Source organism: Mastigoproctus giganteus, unplaced genomic scaffold, assembly GCF_048544385.1.
Source record: "Mastigoproctus giganteus isolate SK-2022 unplaced genomic scaffold, ASM4854438v1 scaffold_15, whole genome shotgun sequence".
Lineage (NCBI taxonomy): Eukaryota > Metazoa > Arthropoda > Arachnida > Uropygi > Thelyphonidae > Mastigoproctus > Mastigoproctus giganteus.
In genome coordinates, this window is record NW_028328292.1 from 5,500,334 (window position 1) to 5,513,487 (window position 13,154).

A 13,154-nucleotide genomic window follows, 5' to 3' on the forward strand; every position below is an offset into this window, starting at 1 on the left:
TAACATCTCACCTATATGGTCCGAATCTGAGGGAATGGAATCTGACCATGACAATCCCTCTCATCAACCTGCCTGCATCAACCATCAACAAGACCTCCAATATCTCTCTCTCTCTCTCTCATAGTGAGAGTTACTCTCATAGGCCTATTATCGCATTTTTTGGCGATTGTTTGCATTGTGTGAACTTAAATTGTGCGAGACGTTCTGGAACATAACCCTCACGTATATTAAGAAGTCACTGTATAGTAACTTACTTTAATAGAAAATCACTAAAATTTGATAAGCCATATTTTCGACAAACTGTTTTTTTATTTCCTTCAACTCTGGGTTATTGAGACTACTGTATTTAAAAAATTGCAATCCCAAACGTGGCCTATAAATCCTCAAGTACCATATGAAATGTATGCACATAAACTGAGTTTCTATACAAAATGTATTCATATCTTTTAAGGTAAAAGAGTCTTCTTCTTCTTCGTCCTTGCCTTCTTCCCACGTTCATATGGGGTCGGCACACCGAGCTCTTTTGCTTTATTTCCCCTCCACCTAGTCTCTTGTAGGCATAAGATCTTCACTCTTCTTCTCTGCATCAAATCCACAATCTCTCTGCTCTTTCCATTCATCGTCCCAATGTTCAATGTTCCTATTCTAACACTTTTCAACTCCTTCAATCTCTAGCTGAACTAACTTCTTTAACCGGACCAGTCCTTTGTTCGGTAGCCCTGACACATCTACTTTCCATCAATCACCTTTTGTTTTGGCATAGTTTTTACGACCAGATGCCCTTCCTGACGTCAACCCTCACCATTTATCCGGGCTAGGGATTTAAGCTGCCGTTCTGCCAAGCCTTATGCAGCTATACAGAAGTGGTAGCTCTTATACAATGGTGATGTCGCAATTTAATAATTTTACACAATTTATGTCGAATTTCTAATCCCACTGAACATTAGGCTAAAAGCGAAATAATTTCAGAACCTCTAATTTAAAATGCAATTACTATTAATGAAATCCATATCTGCAATCAAATGTTTAAGTGAAGGCAGCAGTAATTGTAAGAAAAATATCCTGAACAAAATTAAAAACCTACAATGTTAAAGACAAGTTGTACCAAAAAATTGTTTACCAAATACAAATCACCTAGAGAATTTATCCAAAGTTTTCCTGCAAAGTTCATTTGCTGTTCAAAATACAATAAATTAAATATTGTATTTAATTTATTGTTGTAATAATAATATTAATAATAATAATAATAATAATAACACTCAAACTTTTTTGAAGCATTAATTTAAATTCTAGAAATATTATCTGCACATTTAAGCCTTAACTATTATGGGATCAAAGTTGGTTTCAAGTGGTATACTGGGGGGGGGGGGGGGGGAGAGGTCAGTATTGTCCTTGTTTTAAAAATTTTAATTTACCATTCACAAATTTCATTTGTGTATATTTGAATATACTCATAAATCTACCAAACACCTATGACATTAGTAATTTAATGGGTATTTGGTACACTTATTTTAATAATATTTTACTTTATTATTAAAAAAAAAAAAAAATATCCCAGTCATTAAGGCAAAAAAAGTAACCATCGAATTCCACTTTGAAATCCTTGGTCACACTGGAAAGTAATTTATTCTAATTTTCTATAGCATGCAGTCCACAGGTAAATTTCATCTGATCTGGTCTTTGCTGAAAGAAGCTTGAATTGCTCAATTGAATTGCAATGCAAAAACAAGACACTGCAGAGAAGAAAACACATCATGATACATTTTTATTCAGAATGCAGAGTCTAGTCATAACCTTCTGGGATATAATAAGTATCAAACAATTCATTCAGCAAACTTAAAATATGAGACAAGCTAGTTTTCAGAGTTTTCCCTGGTTTTCTGAATAATACATACACTATGTACTGTTTGTTTGTTATTTGGTTTTTAGGAGCATTAGCAACTAAGGCCATATTGCTCCGGGATATGCAGTGGTCATTCCCTGACTTTTCCGCGTCCTCCGTATTTGGTGGTGACAGGCTCGAACCCCGGTCTAATCAAGAAACGTGTGCTTCGCACTACTGCTCCTTCCCACCTGGCTATGGAGGCGCCACTATGTACTGTATCATCAGCTCATTATACTCTCAAACATCAGACGAAGATGAAAATAATTGTGAACGCTATGTTTGGGTTAGTGATGGATATGGCACAATTGAATAAATTATAATCAATTTATTGCAAATTAGTTGATTATGAAATCTATAACAACAATCTACAATAATCAATTATGGCATTTTCATAAATCGATTATATGCAAAATAGTTGGTTATGAAATTAACAACAATAGGGGATTTAAAAAAATGCATGTATATATAAATAGACACCATTCGAGTAATAAGTCTGTTCAGTCACTATTGTTGCCAATTAAAACATATTGCCCAATGGTGTCTATATATATATATATATACAGTCAATTCTGGTTATTTGGGACACATCGGGACTAGTGCATTTTGGCCCGATTAAGCGGCTGCCCTAATTATCCGAAGTTTCACATAAATAGTTAAAAATACAATGGATCCCCGCTTTACATTTGATTCACTGTACAATCAAATCACGTTACGACGGACTCACCATAGTAAAGTACCGTTCACTATACGATGTGTAGTAAGCATCATCATTGTGATCACGTTTGTGAATTGAATTTTAAATTCTCTTAAACAGCGATTCTAATTAGCAAAAATAGGAGGAAATTTATCCACAGGCTATAAAAGTAGATATATTAAGCACAAATTTACCTTTTATTACCTTACCAATTAAAAAATTAAATGATACGTGAAAATCAGAAGAATATAAGTGATAATCAGAATAATTAATACGTACTGTAATATGTACATGCTAACTAGCGGATATTTCTGTTCACTGACATTTGTGGAAGGGGGTTAAAATTTAAAACAGTAAAAAGATAAGCAATCAATAACAAAGAACACGGCACACACAAATTGCAAGTAACACGATATGTGCAAGTGAGAATGGAGTAATGAGTTACGAAACTTTAAAAATAGGAATGAAGAGAAGATTCTGAAAATTCTTTTATATGATTGAAGATTCTGAAAATTCTTTTATATGATTGAAGATTCCATGGAAGTGAGAACACATTTCACCATAATAACCCGCAGAATTCCAGCTGTCGGTATTATCACAAATTCAATAAGATCGACTTTGCTTTTCATTTATGATTGATTGCACTAACAGAAAAGCCCAATAAACAGATGAATGCTAATTGTTTTATGGTTGTGACTTCCAGAAATCTGACCGAACCACATGTACGGCTGGAGACAATCGTAGGGTAATCTCCAGTGCCGTGGTCTCCTGCCCCTATTAAACGGCATGTTGTCCCAATTAAGCGAAGTAAACCCTGGCTATTTTCTCAATTGGGTTCTGTTCTTTAAGATTTTCCCCAAATAAATGGCTGCCCCGATTAACCGGTGGCCCAAATAACCGGAATCCACTGCATATATATATACACACATACAAACTTCTGTTCATTCACTATTGTTGTCAATTTCATAATCAATTATGAAAATGCCATAATTATTGTATCTTGTTGTTATAGATTTCATGATTGATTTTTTATATATGTAAAACCATCTGCAGACCACAGGTGTGCAGCTGCTGATGGTTTTTGCACTTTCTTCAATATCTCCTGTGCAGAAAGATTGCACACAAGTGCTCTTGACAAGGATTAAGTGTCATTTTAGCCCATACTATTGACCTGTGTCATTCCTACAACTCCCTAAATTATAAATTTTTCCTCAATGATATTAGCAAAAACCCTTGCATTAGGGGAAAACCAGGCTAAGAAAAACTATCTCACCATAAGCTTTTCAGAGTCATTCCAGCCGATTAAAAACACAGACAAGGGAAACCTTGATAGGCCAACCAATTTAACAATATGCAGTAAAAACAAGCAAAAAGATTATATCATGCCAGTTTGTGGATTATCTTCAAGTGGACCACTTATCTGTGGCAGGGACAAGAACCAAGGATCAGCTTTCCATGTGATTACTGCTTCCTAGTTGCTAAGTGGCCAGTCAAACAACACTTCAACAAAACAATGTTATAAGCACCACAAATGTGACTGGCTTGGCAGTGTTACTTCAATGCAAAGATACAAGATGGCTATGAGGTGATGATCTGGAACAGCCACAACACAGGTACATACAAATATTATGCCTGGTAAAATTAATGACACAAAAATATTTTTCACATATGACCTGGTATTTCTTGACTAGTAGTAGTAGTGGAATGTGACGCAAGAAAGCAAGTGTATGAGCTTATGCAGCATCAGCTAAAAAAAAAAAAAATATATATATATATATATATATATATATATATATATATATATATATATATGTATATATATATCGCGCCATTCCCTCCAAATGCCTGTCCAGTTCCTCCTTAAATTTATTTAACCTATCAACTTCCACAATGACAGATGTAAGTCTGTTCCAGCAATTAACCACCTGCTGGCTAAAGGCAAATTTCTGCACATCTATTCTACATCTGTCTTTTCTTAATTTGAATTTATGCCCCCTTAGGTTCATAATCTGAACAAGTGGAAGGATCCCATCAGAATTCAGCGTGCTCAATCCATTTAAGGCCTTATACACCTCAATCAGATCACAGTGCAGGTGCCTAGTCTCCAGCCACTGCAATTTGCAGAACTTAAGCCTCTCTTGGTAAGAGGACCCCTTCATTCCCCTCACCAATCTTGTTGCCCTTCTCTGTACACACTCAAGCAAATCTACATCCTTCCTAAAATGAGGCCTCCAGACCTGTACGCAGTACTCAAGGCACGGCCTGACCATTGCCTAATACAGAGGGACAATCACCTCCTTTTCCCTGCTAGCAAAATTCCTATATATCATTGACAAAGCCCCATGACCTGCCCTGGCAGCCTGTCTGCATTGCTCAGAAAACTTCACACCTGACTGCACAATTACTCCCAGTCTTTTTCATTTTCTACCACCTTAAGTGTAGTATGACACAGTTGGTACGTTTCTCTGGGGTTACTTCTACCCACATGCAGTACTTTGCATTTGTCAAGGTTAAACTTCAGTTGCCACTTCTTATCCCATCTGCCAAAATTATCTAGATCCTGTTGCAGTAGCACACTGCCATTACTGTCATTAACAACCATGCCAACCTTTGTATCATCTGCAAACTTCGACACTAAGCCTGATATACCTTCATCAATATCACTGATAAATATACAAAACAACAGAGAACCCTTTGGGACTCCACTAATAACATTAGTCCATGAAGAGCAGCACCCATTAATTACCACCCTCTGTCTTCTCTCACTCAACCATCCTTTTATCCATTGTAGCAACTTACCCTTAATACCATTTTGCTCCAATTTGTACAATAGTCTTCCATGCACAACAGTGTCAAAAGCTTTCCTGAAATCCAAATATATAATATCAAAATTATTTTTTTACTTCCAGTTCCTTTGTAACCACATCATAATATCCTATCAAATTTGTCAGACAAGACTTTCCCTTAACAAACCCATGCTGTGTCTGAATTATTGCTGCAGTCTTGTCTAGATGATCTTGCAATGTATCTTTAACCAGTGACTCCATAATTTTACCCGGAACAGAAGTTAAACTAACTGGTCTGTAATTACTCGTGTCACCCTTCAATCCCCCTTTGTGAATTGGGGATACATTTGCACATCTCCAGTCCGTGGGAACCTCCCCTGAGTCCAAGGATGCTCTCATAATTATGGCTAAGGGTTTGCTTAGTTGCTTTGCCGCCTCCTTTAATATAACTGGACAGATCCCATCCACCCCAGGTGCCTTTCTTAAGTTTAACTTCAACAATTTCTCCTCCACTTTGCTCTCAGTTATTACAAAATCATTACCCACCCTGCTACAATTTGATAACCTTCTGCCATTTTCAAACCTTAACTCCTCATGTGTGAATGTAGATGCAAAATACTCATTCAGTGTGTTTGCTATCTGAGCAGGATCATCAACAGCTGAACCATCGATATCCAGGGGACCAATCAGATTCATCCCCTTCCTTTTAGAGTTTATATAAGTAAAGAAATCCTTGCTGTTTTTCTTAGCATCATTTGCCAAAAATTTCTCATAATCTGCCTTCGCCTGCCTAACCTCCTTTGTGACCTGATTACAGACTAGCTTTTATCTGCCATAGGCTTCTGAGTCGCTTGATAATTTATATGCATCCCATGCATTTTTCTTCTCTGTCACGAGTCTCATTAGTTCATTTGATAACCATTTAAGCCTAAACCTTGAACAATATTTCTTAATTATGTATGAAACTTTTAGTAGCTTCCACGATTAATTCCTTGAATGCTTCCCACTTAGAATTTACTGTTGGTAACATCGTCAGTTGATCGCACTGTACAGAATTTAAAAACTATCTTAACTGAACTGGACTAAGTCCAGTTCAGTTACGTTATAAGTTATTAGCTGCTACATGGTAATCACACTCCCTTTAGTACCCTTAAAAATTTATATCTAGTTTGTTATATACATTTTTTTGCACAGCATTCTGCACTGTATGGATTTATGAGTGTTTAAAGCACCATATACTATTTCAGCGAGAGTTAAAACTTGAAAATAAATCTGGACTTTATAGCATTGTTAATCTTGGACTATACTTCTAGTCAGCAGACATGATTAGATTATTTGAACTCTAAAGTAAGAGTGATTTTTTTGCCATAAAATACAATATCCTTACTTCAACACATGGATCAGGTTGTTACTGGTACTCTCAAGAAATGTTATTTGAAGATGAATATAGATCAGGACATAAGAACCATTGATGATGAAAATGTGTTATCGCTAACCAGTTTTTGAATGGATTACAATTATGCTTCATATGGTATGCAGTAATGGCACAGTTGCCATATTGTAGGACCAAACTTAAGGAATTCATTAAAAGGCACTTACTATTGGAAAAAGAATACCTTCAATTTGTTTTTCAAAGACACTCCAGAGCAGATTACATAAGTCCTACAGGAAGAAACCTGACTTGGAGGTGAATGTTGCTAATGTGATAAGTCAATGCAATGAAAAACAAAATTATGACAATGAAACATCTAAAAAATCCCTCTAACTTTATTTTAAGTGTCTCTTAAAAAAGACAGTTAGTTAGACAGAGGGTTCTGATTCTTGACAGGTCTTCTGTAATATGCAGTCCCCTGTAATTATGTTTGTTAAAAGATGCTGTATGATGAAAGAATGCTCCTTTTAACTTTATCGAGCTTCCTTACAAAAGTCCTGCAACATCTACTAAAACTTTTTAAAAAATTAACTAGTTCAGGAATATATATTCCATTTTAACAAGGATTTCTATAGAAAAATGGGCATCTGTTAATGTACAGTTTTTAACAGCATAACTTGCTTATGTTAAGTAGGTGTTACCAACATTAGTAAAAAAGACTTGGAATTACCGTACAGGCAACCCCTACATGGTACAACACTGTATTTCTACAAGATGGTTTCGCTTTAACACGACTGATAAATTGCAGCAATACTTGCCCAACAATACTTATATAACACAGTTTTGCTCTAACACAGAGAATTGCCGAAAACTTCATATAACATGGTATTTTTGAGCTTTTGTGTAGAAAAAAATCCTGCTATTATGTTGGATGAAAATTTTCAACATTTCCATTCTTTTTTGTGAATCCTTGCTGTTGACTCGCTAGTTACTATGCAAAAGAATTATTGGGAAATCTCTGTTAGGTTCTGAGCTATTGAACTTGTGCTTGTTTGAGACCATAAAAATTGTGACTTTGAAGTGTGCAGTTCGTGACTTTTAAAGTTTTTGTAAGATTATTTTGGTTTTTATTTGATTGTTTATAAATTTTTCCAGGTATGTATTATTAAACTTTGTTCTTAAGAACCACATTAGAATAATTTCTTTGTTGTGAATTAAATTCCAGCCCTAAATTATGCCTAAGGCAGTGGTTCTGTGTGGTGCAATGCCCCAAGGCACCAGAGCAAACTCACAGGGGTGCCACAGGATAATTTAAATTTTAGGGGTAACACAGTGATACTCAACATCTGTTGGACACCATGCAAACTACTAGCTCAAGGTAGTTCACAGTTTCAACATTACTTATTGAGTGGTTTGGACCCAACTACTCAATAAATGGAACTGTTAGGTATTTCTTTTGGTCTAGGGGCGGCGTGAAAAATTACTGTGACACTAAGGCGGCATGAAAAAATTCTGAGACATTAAGGGTGCCGTGAACCAAGAAAGCCTGGGAACCTCAGGCCTAAGGAAAGTAAAAAAACACTGCTCAAAAGAAACCTCATTTCTCTAGAATCAAAGATACAAATTTTGGACTGTCATAAAAAAAGGGGAAGGTATCATACATTGCAAAAAGTTTAAATTTAAAATGAAGCAACAATCTGGACCATAAAGAAAAACTAACAGAAATTTAGAACTGCTGTTGCTGCAGGAGCTTTCATTTCCACAAATATGACAGCTCATCCTTGGGTGGCAATAATTGAGAAAAATGAAAAAAGCACTCAGTATTTCGATTGATGATAGCAGTAAAAAATGGATCCCATAAACGGCAATGTAATTAAACAAAAGGCAATAAAATTTTATAACCATTTAAAAGAAAATGGAGAATCTTCTGTTAATCCGGAGTTGTTGCCAGTAAAGGTTGGTTGGAGCGATTTAAAAACCACTTCGCATTAGATAACATAAGAATTCAAGGAGAAAGTGCATCAACTGATAATGAGGCTGCCAAGAAGTATGCAGAGGAATTTCAAAAAAATTATTGAAGAGCATGGATACACACCACATCAAGTTTTCAATGCCGATGAGACAGGTCTTTGATGGGAAAAAAAATGCCCAACAGAATGTTTATTTCAAAAAAAGAGAAAACTGCACCGAGTTTTAAGACATCAAAAGATTGTGTAACATTACTTATGTGCAGTAACGCACTAGGAGAATACATGATAAAACCTATGCTAGTCTATAGATCCTCTAATCCTCGTGCAATGAAAGGTGTAAATAAAAACACATTACTGATATACTGGAAAGCAAATAAAAAAGCTTGGATAACTGCTGATTTATTTAAAGAATGGTTTCTAAATTGTTTTGTGCCAGCTATGGCAAACTATTTAAAGCAGAAAAATCTAGAATTCAAAGTTGTATTACTATTGGATAATGCGCCAGGCAATACAAAAGATTTAAGTCATCCAAACATTGAAGTAATATTCCTACTACAACAGTTGTATTAGGTTAATATAACTTCTTCAATTAAGCCATTAGATCAAGGCATTATATCAACCTTTAAAACTCATTACATCAGAAAACCGTTACAATGGATTTTGGAAAAAAATTGATTCCAAATAAATTTGGTGTGATAGTAGAACTGCTAAGTCGGTAGGAGGAGAAGGTTTTGATGATATGACGACCGAAGACATTCAAGACTTACTGGTAGAAAAAGAGGCTGCGAAGCAGATTTGGTGGAAATGGCATCAGAGGTAAATCAAATGAATTCAGAGGATGATAGCTCAGATGAAAATTCAGAAGTTCCAAATTTTAAACTAAAAAGCATACAGGAAGGCATAAACATAGCTGAGCAATTAGAATTTTAATTTTTGAATGCAGATCCTTCAACTGAAAGGAGCACAAAGTTCAAAAGGGCACTTTAAAAATGCTTAGCTCTATACCACAAAATTTACAAAAATCTATCAAGCAAAATCAAACAAACCCAGATTATTGATTTTTTAAAGAGAGCAGAAGATACATGAAATCTAGATACTGCAGAAGAAAACTCAGAATGTGATGATACTCTGAAACAGAGAAAATATTCTTGTTTGATTGTGCTTAGCAGTGATGAAGAGGAAGAAAATTAAATGAACGTATATTATCCAGCATATATATATATATATATATATATCACAGTCTTATCAAAGATCTGTTCACAGTTATTACTATTTTTAATAAAAATTAAGTTTCTGATAGTTATAAAAAAATGGCGTATTTTTGTTAGCTTTTGGAATATAACCCCCTTTTTTGTACTGGTTCTTAGTCCCATATAACACGGTTCCACACCACAAGATTTTATAGGAACCTAACTATCGTGTTATACGTGGGTTACTTGTACTATAATTTTATCTAAATACCATGCTTAAACAACTATTTAAGCAATAAAATGAAAACAAATTTTTTATTATTATTGCACTAGATAGTATACAACATAAATCAGATTACACAGTTCTGATATTTTTCAAATGGGAAATTTTTATACCTACCTGGGTAATAAGAAAATCTTCCTGCAAAATTTCTAATGGGATAGCCCTTAGCTGCTCTAGTGTTTCATACATTGTGGGGCACTTTTTCTGTACTTCTGTCCTTCCCAGAACATGTTTTAGAATCACTAAAGCCACTCGAAACAATACTTTAACTCCTAATCAAAATAAATAAAAAAAGTCAATGTCTTAAATGCCATCAGTTTATCTCTCCCATTCTACCACCACTACTACATAACAATCACCTACAGAATACATAACTGCTGATTTTTTTATTCTGAGATTTATTTATGTGCAAGATTATGCAATGTGGGGTAGTAACTACTCATTTCCCCATGTTGTAGTTTTTGGAAGGTAGCCACAGCATACTGAGGAACAATTAATGGATATTGTCAAGTAACAAAATGAAAAAATCAGTCAAACACCTAGGTCTTGTTTATAATAGCATGCCACATATCAGCCTTGAGAATTCATGTGTAATTTTGAGTTGACAATTTCACTTCTACAAATAAAATGGCACAGCAGCAGCAATCCCTTTGAATCAAAGAACAACATGAACATAATCTTCCCAATGCTTTCACAAGTCTTGATTTTCTTCTGCTCTGATAATGACTAATGGATACAGCATTATTTGTTCTCTGGTTTAAAGTGTCTACACCTTATCCGCAGTCACCATGCAATCCAAGGAGTTTTTTCATTCCTCTTCATATCACATTAGACGCTGCAGACAATCCCAGTTCCACATATTTCTGTTTGCCATTGAAACAATTGGGAATCCACTTCATGAAAATCTTTAGTGTAATCTGTCATGGACAATAAAGTAGGCAGACATATGACTAATATCCAGCTCCCTAGCCACATCAACTACCATACACTGATTTGTCATGATAACATTTTCTTCTGTGGTCCTAGTTGCATGTCCTAGAATTCATGGGCATGACATATAGTTACTGATGTATACTTTTTTCCATATCCTGGTGAATTTCAGTTGGGGAGAGAGGGGGAAGACAGACAGAGAGAGAGAGACCTTCCACTGTGAGAAAGTAATTAACAATGTCTTGGGCTGGCTCAAATGCACCTCACCTTGTGAATGCCATATTGCCTCTGTTGTGGTTCATTGCCCTTCATGCACATAGGACAGCCAACATGACCACTGTTTAGAAGCAGCATTAATACTAATCAAGATGAATATCAACTGGCGATACAATAAATTTAAAGAAACTGAAGTGGCAGACTTACAAATAATACCTAATCACGACACTGAGAAATATAAATCTACAGAACAACCAGGAACCTCTGAGAAAACTGCTAACCATATTCATGAGAAATTTTTATGCAGTCTTAAGTTATTTGCTCATGTAAATTCATAGTTGGGTATTCCTTAATCCACTGTCCATAAGATACTTCTAAAAAATATATGATATCAGCCCCATTAGCTGAAAATGGCATAACACATTGCTGAAACTGATAAAACAACTTTAGTAAAGTATTAGAAAAGTTGCATTTTCTTTAAAAAAAAAAAACAATATTACAAACAATGGGGATTGAAGACAGGCATAACTGTTGAATTTTGGATCCAATAAACACCTATGGGATAGCCATATGAATGTATGGCATGCCTTCATCAAAGTTTTTACCATGCTTCAACCACACACGAAAATTTCCTGAAAGAGATCATGGGATCGTCTACTGCTATTCATAAATAAGATTTGTGACTCATTGATAATTAGAAAGGGTTTCACAATTTGTGCATAAAGCATTAGGCTAACATAATTCATTCAATGAACACTAAATTGTCATTTTATGTCAAGTTTGTAAACAGCATTAATACAGCAACTCTCAACCATTTGCATTTATCATTTAATATACGCTACATAAAAAAATGCAGTTCCACTAGATATCACAGATTATCTACTGTAGAAAGCTTTTGATATTGGTCTGTCAATTGTATATTTTGGAAAGGGAAATAATTATTATATTTTACAGTACAGTACAGTACAGTAATACTTTTCTGTATACAGTAAAGTCCCATTACAACACACTCCACAGAGAGTTGCATGAATCATTTTGTTTTAGAAATTTCATTATAATGGATATTGAAATTTATATCAAAAGAACCATTAATAATGTTAAAATAAATTCTGCTGCACTTTTCATATGTAGAAATAGTAATTTTTGCTTCATTTTACCTAAATATTGACTTCAAAATAAATATTACATAAATGATATTAAATAAAATGGTGAAAGACATTTACTAGAAAATGTAAAAATATTTTGTTCAGAGAGAGTATCTATGGAAGCATATTTTATTTATATGCTTACTGTACTATATTCAGAAATATAGTACAGTAGATACAACTTATTTTTACTTTCACAATGGTACACTGATTTTTGTTTTTAATGCTTTAAAGTTTTTTTTCCATCATTAATGAGAATTCATCTTCAGTGCAATCGAAAATATGTGGGTTCACTTTCACCAAGTAGAATTCAATTGATTACTGATTTTGACACTTTTTTGTTCAGATCAAGTTAAATGCTTACATGAATTCAAGCAGAAAAACTTACGATCATGAAAATGTGAGGTCTATCTCGTTACTGATCTCAATCTGCTTTTTGACTTTTTTTTTAATGAGTATTATGATGCTGTGTGTTGGTGAGAGGTAAGCATACAATTCATTTATAAATGCACAAAATGTAGTAGAGTGTAATATTAATATTTATTTCTCCAAATATTTCAAAACCTCAATATTTTCTTCAAGTGAATGTTTCAATAACCATATTTAGAATACAGGCTGCACACAGCATTGTCCTAATTTTCAAAAATATTTTTGTATTTTAAACCAATACATTTTAGGCACAG

At 34.5% G+C, this 13,154-nt stretch overlaps 1 protein-coding gene across 1 annotated transcript in view; it reads right to left on the reverse strand.

Annotated features, from left to right (window-relative positions):
* The window catches only part of LOC150074917 (TBC1 domain family member 10A-like), a 90,115-nt gene that overhangs the window by 19,049 nt on the left and 57,912 nt on the right, over positions 1-13,154 (reverse strand). The window contains exon 8 of the mRNA XM_090389334.1: positions 10,298-10,452. Coding sequence (XP_090245460.1) covers positions 10,298-10,452 — 155 coding nt within the window. The remainder of the gene's footprint in view (positions 1-10,297; positions 10,453-13,154) is intronic.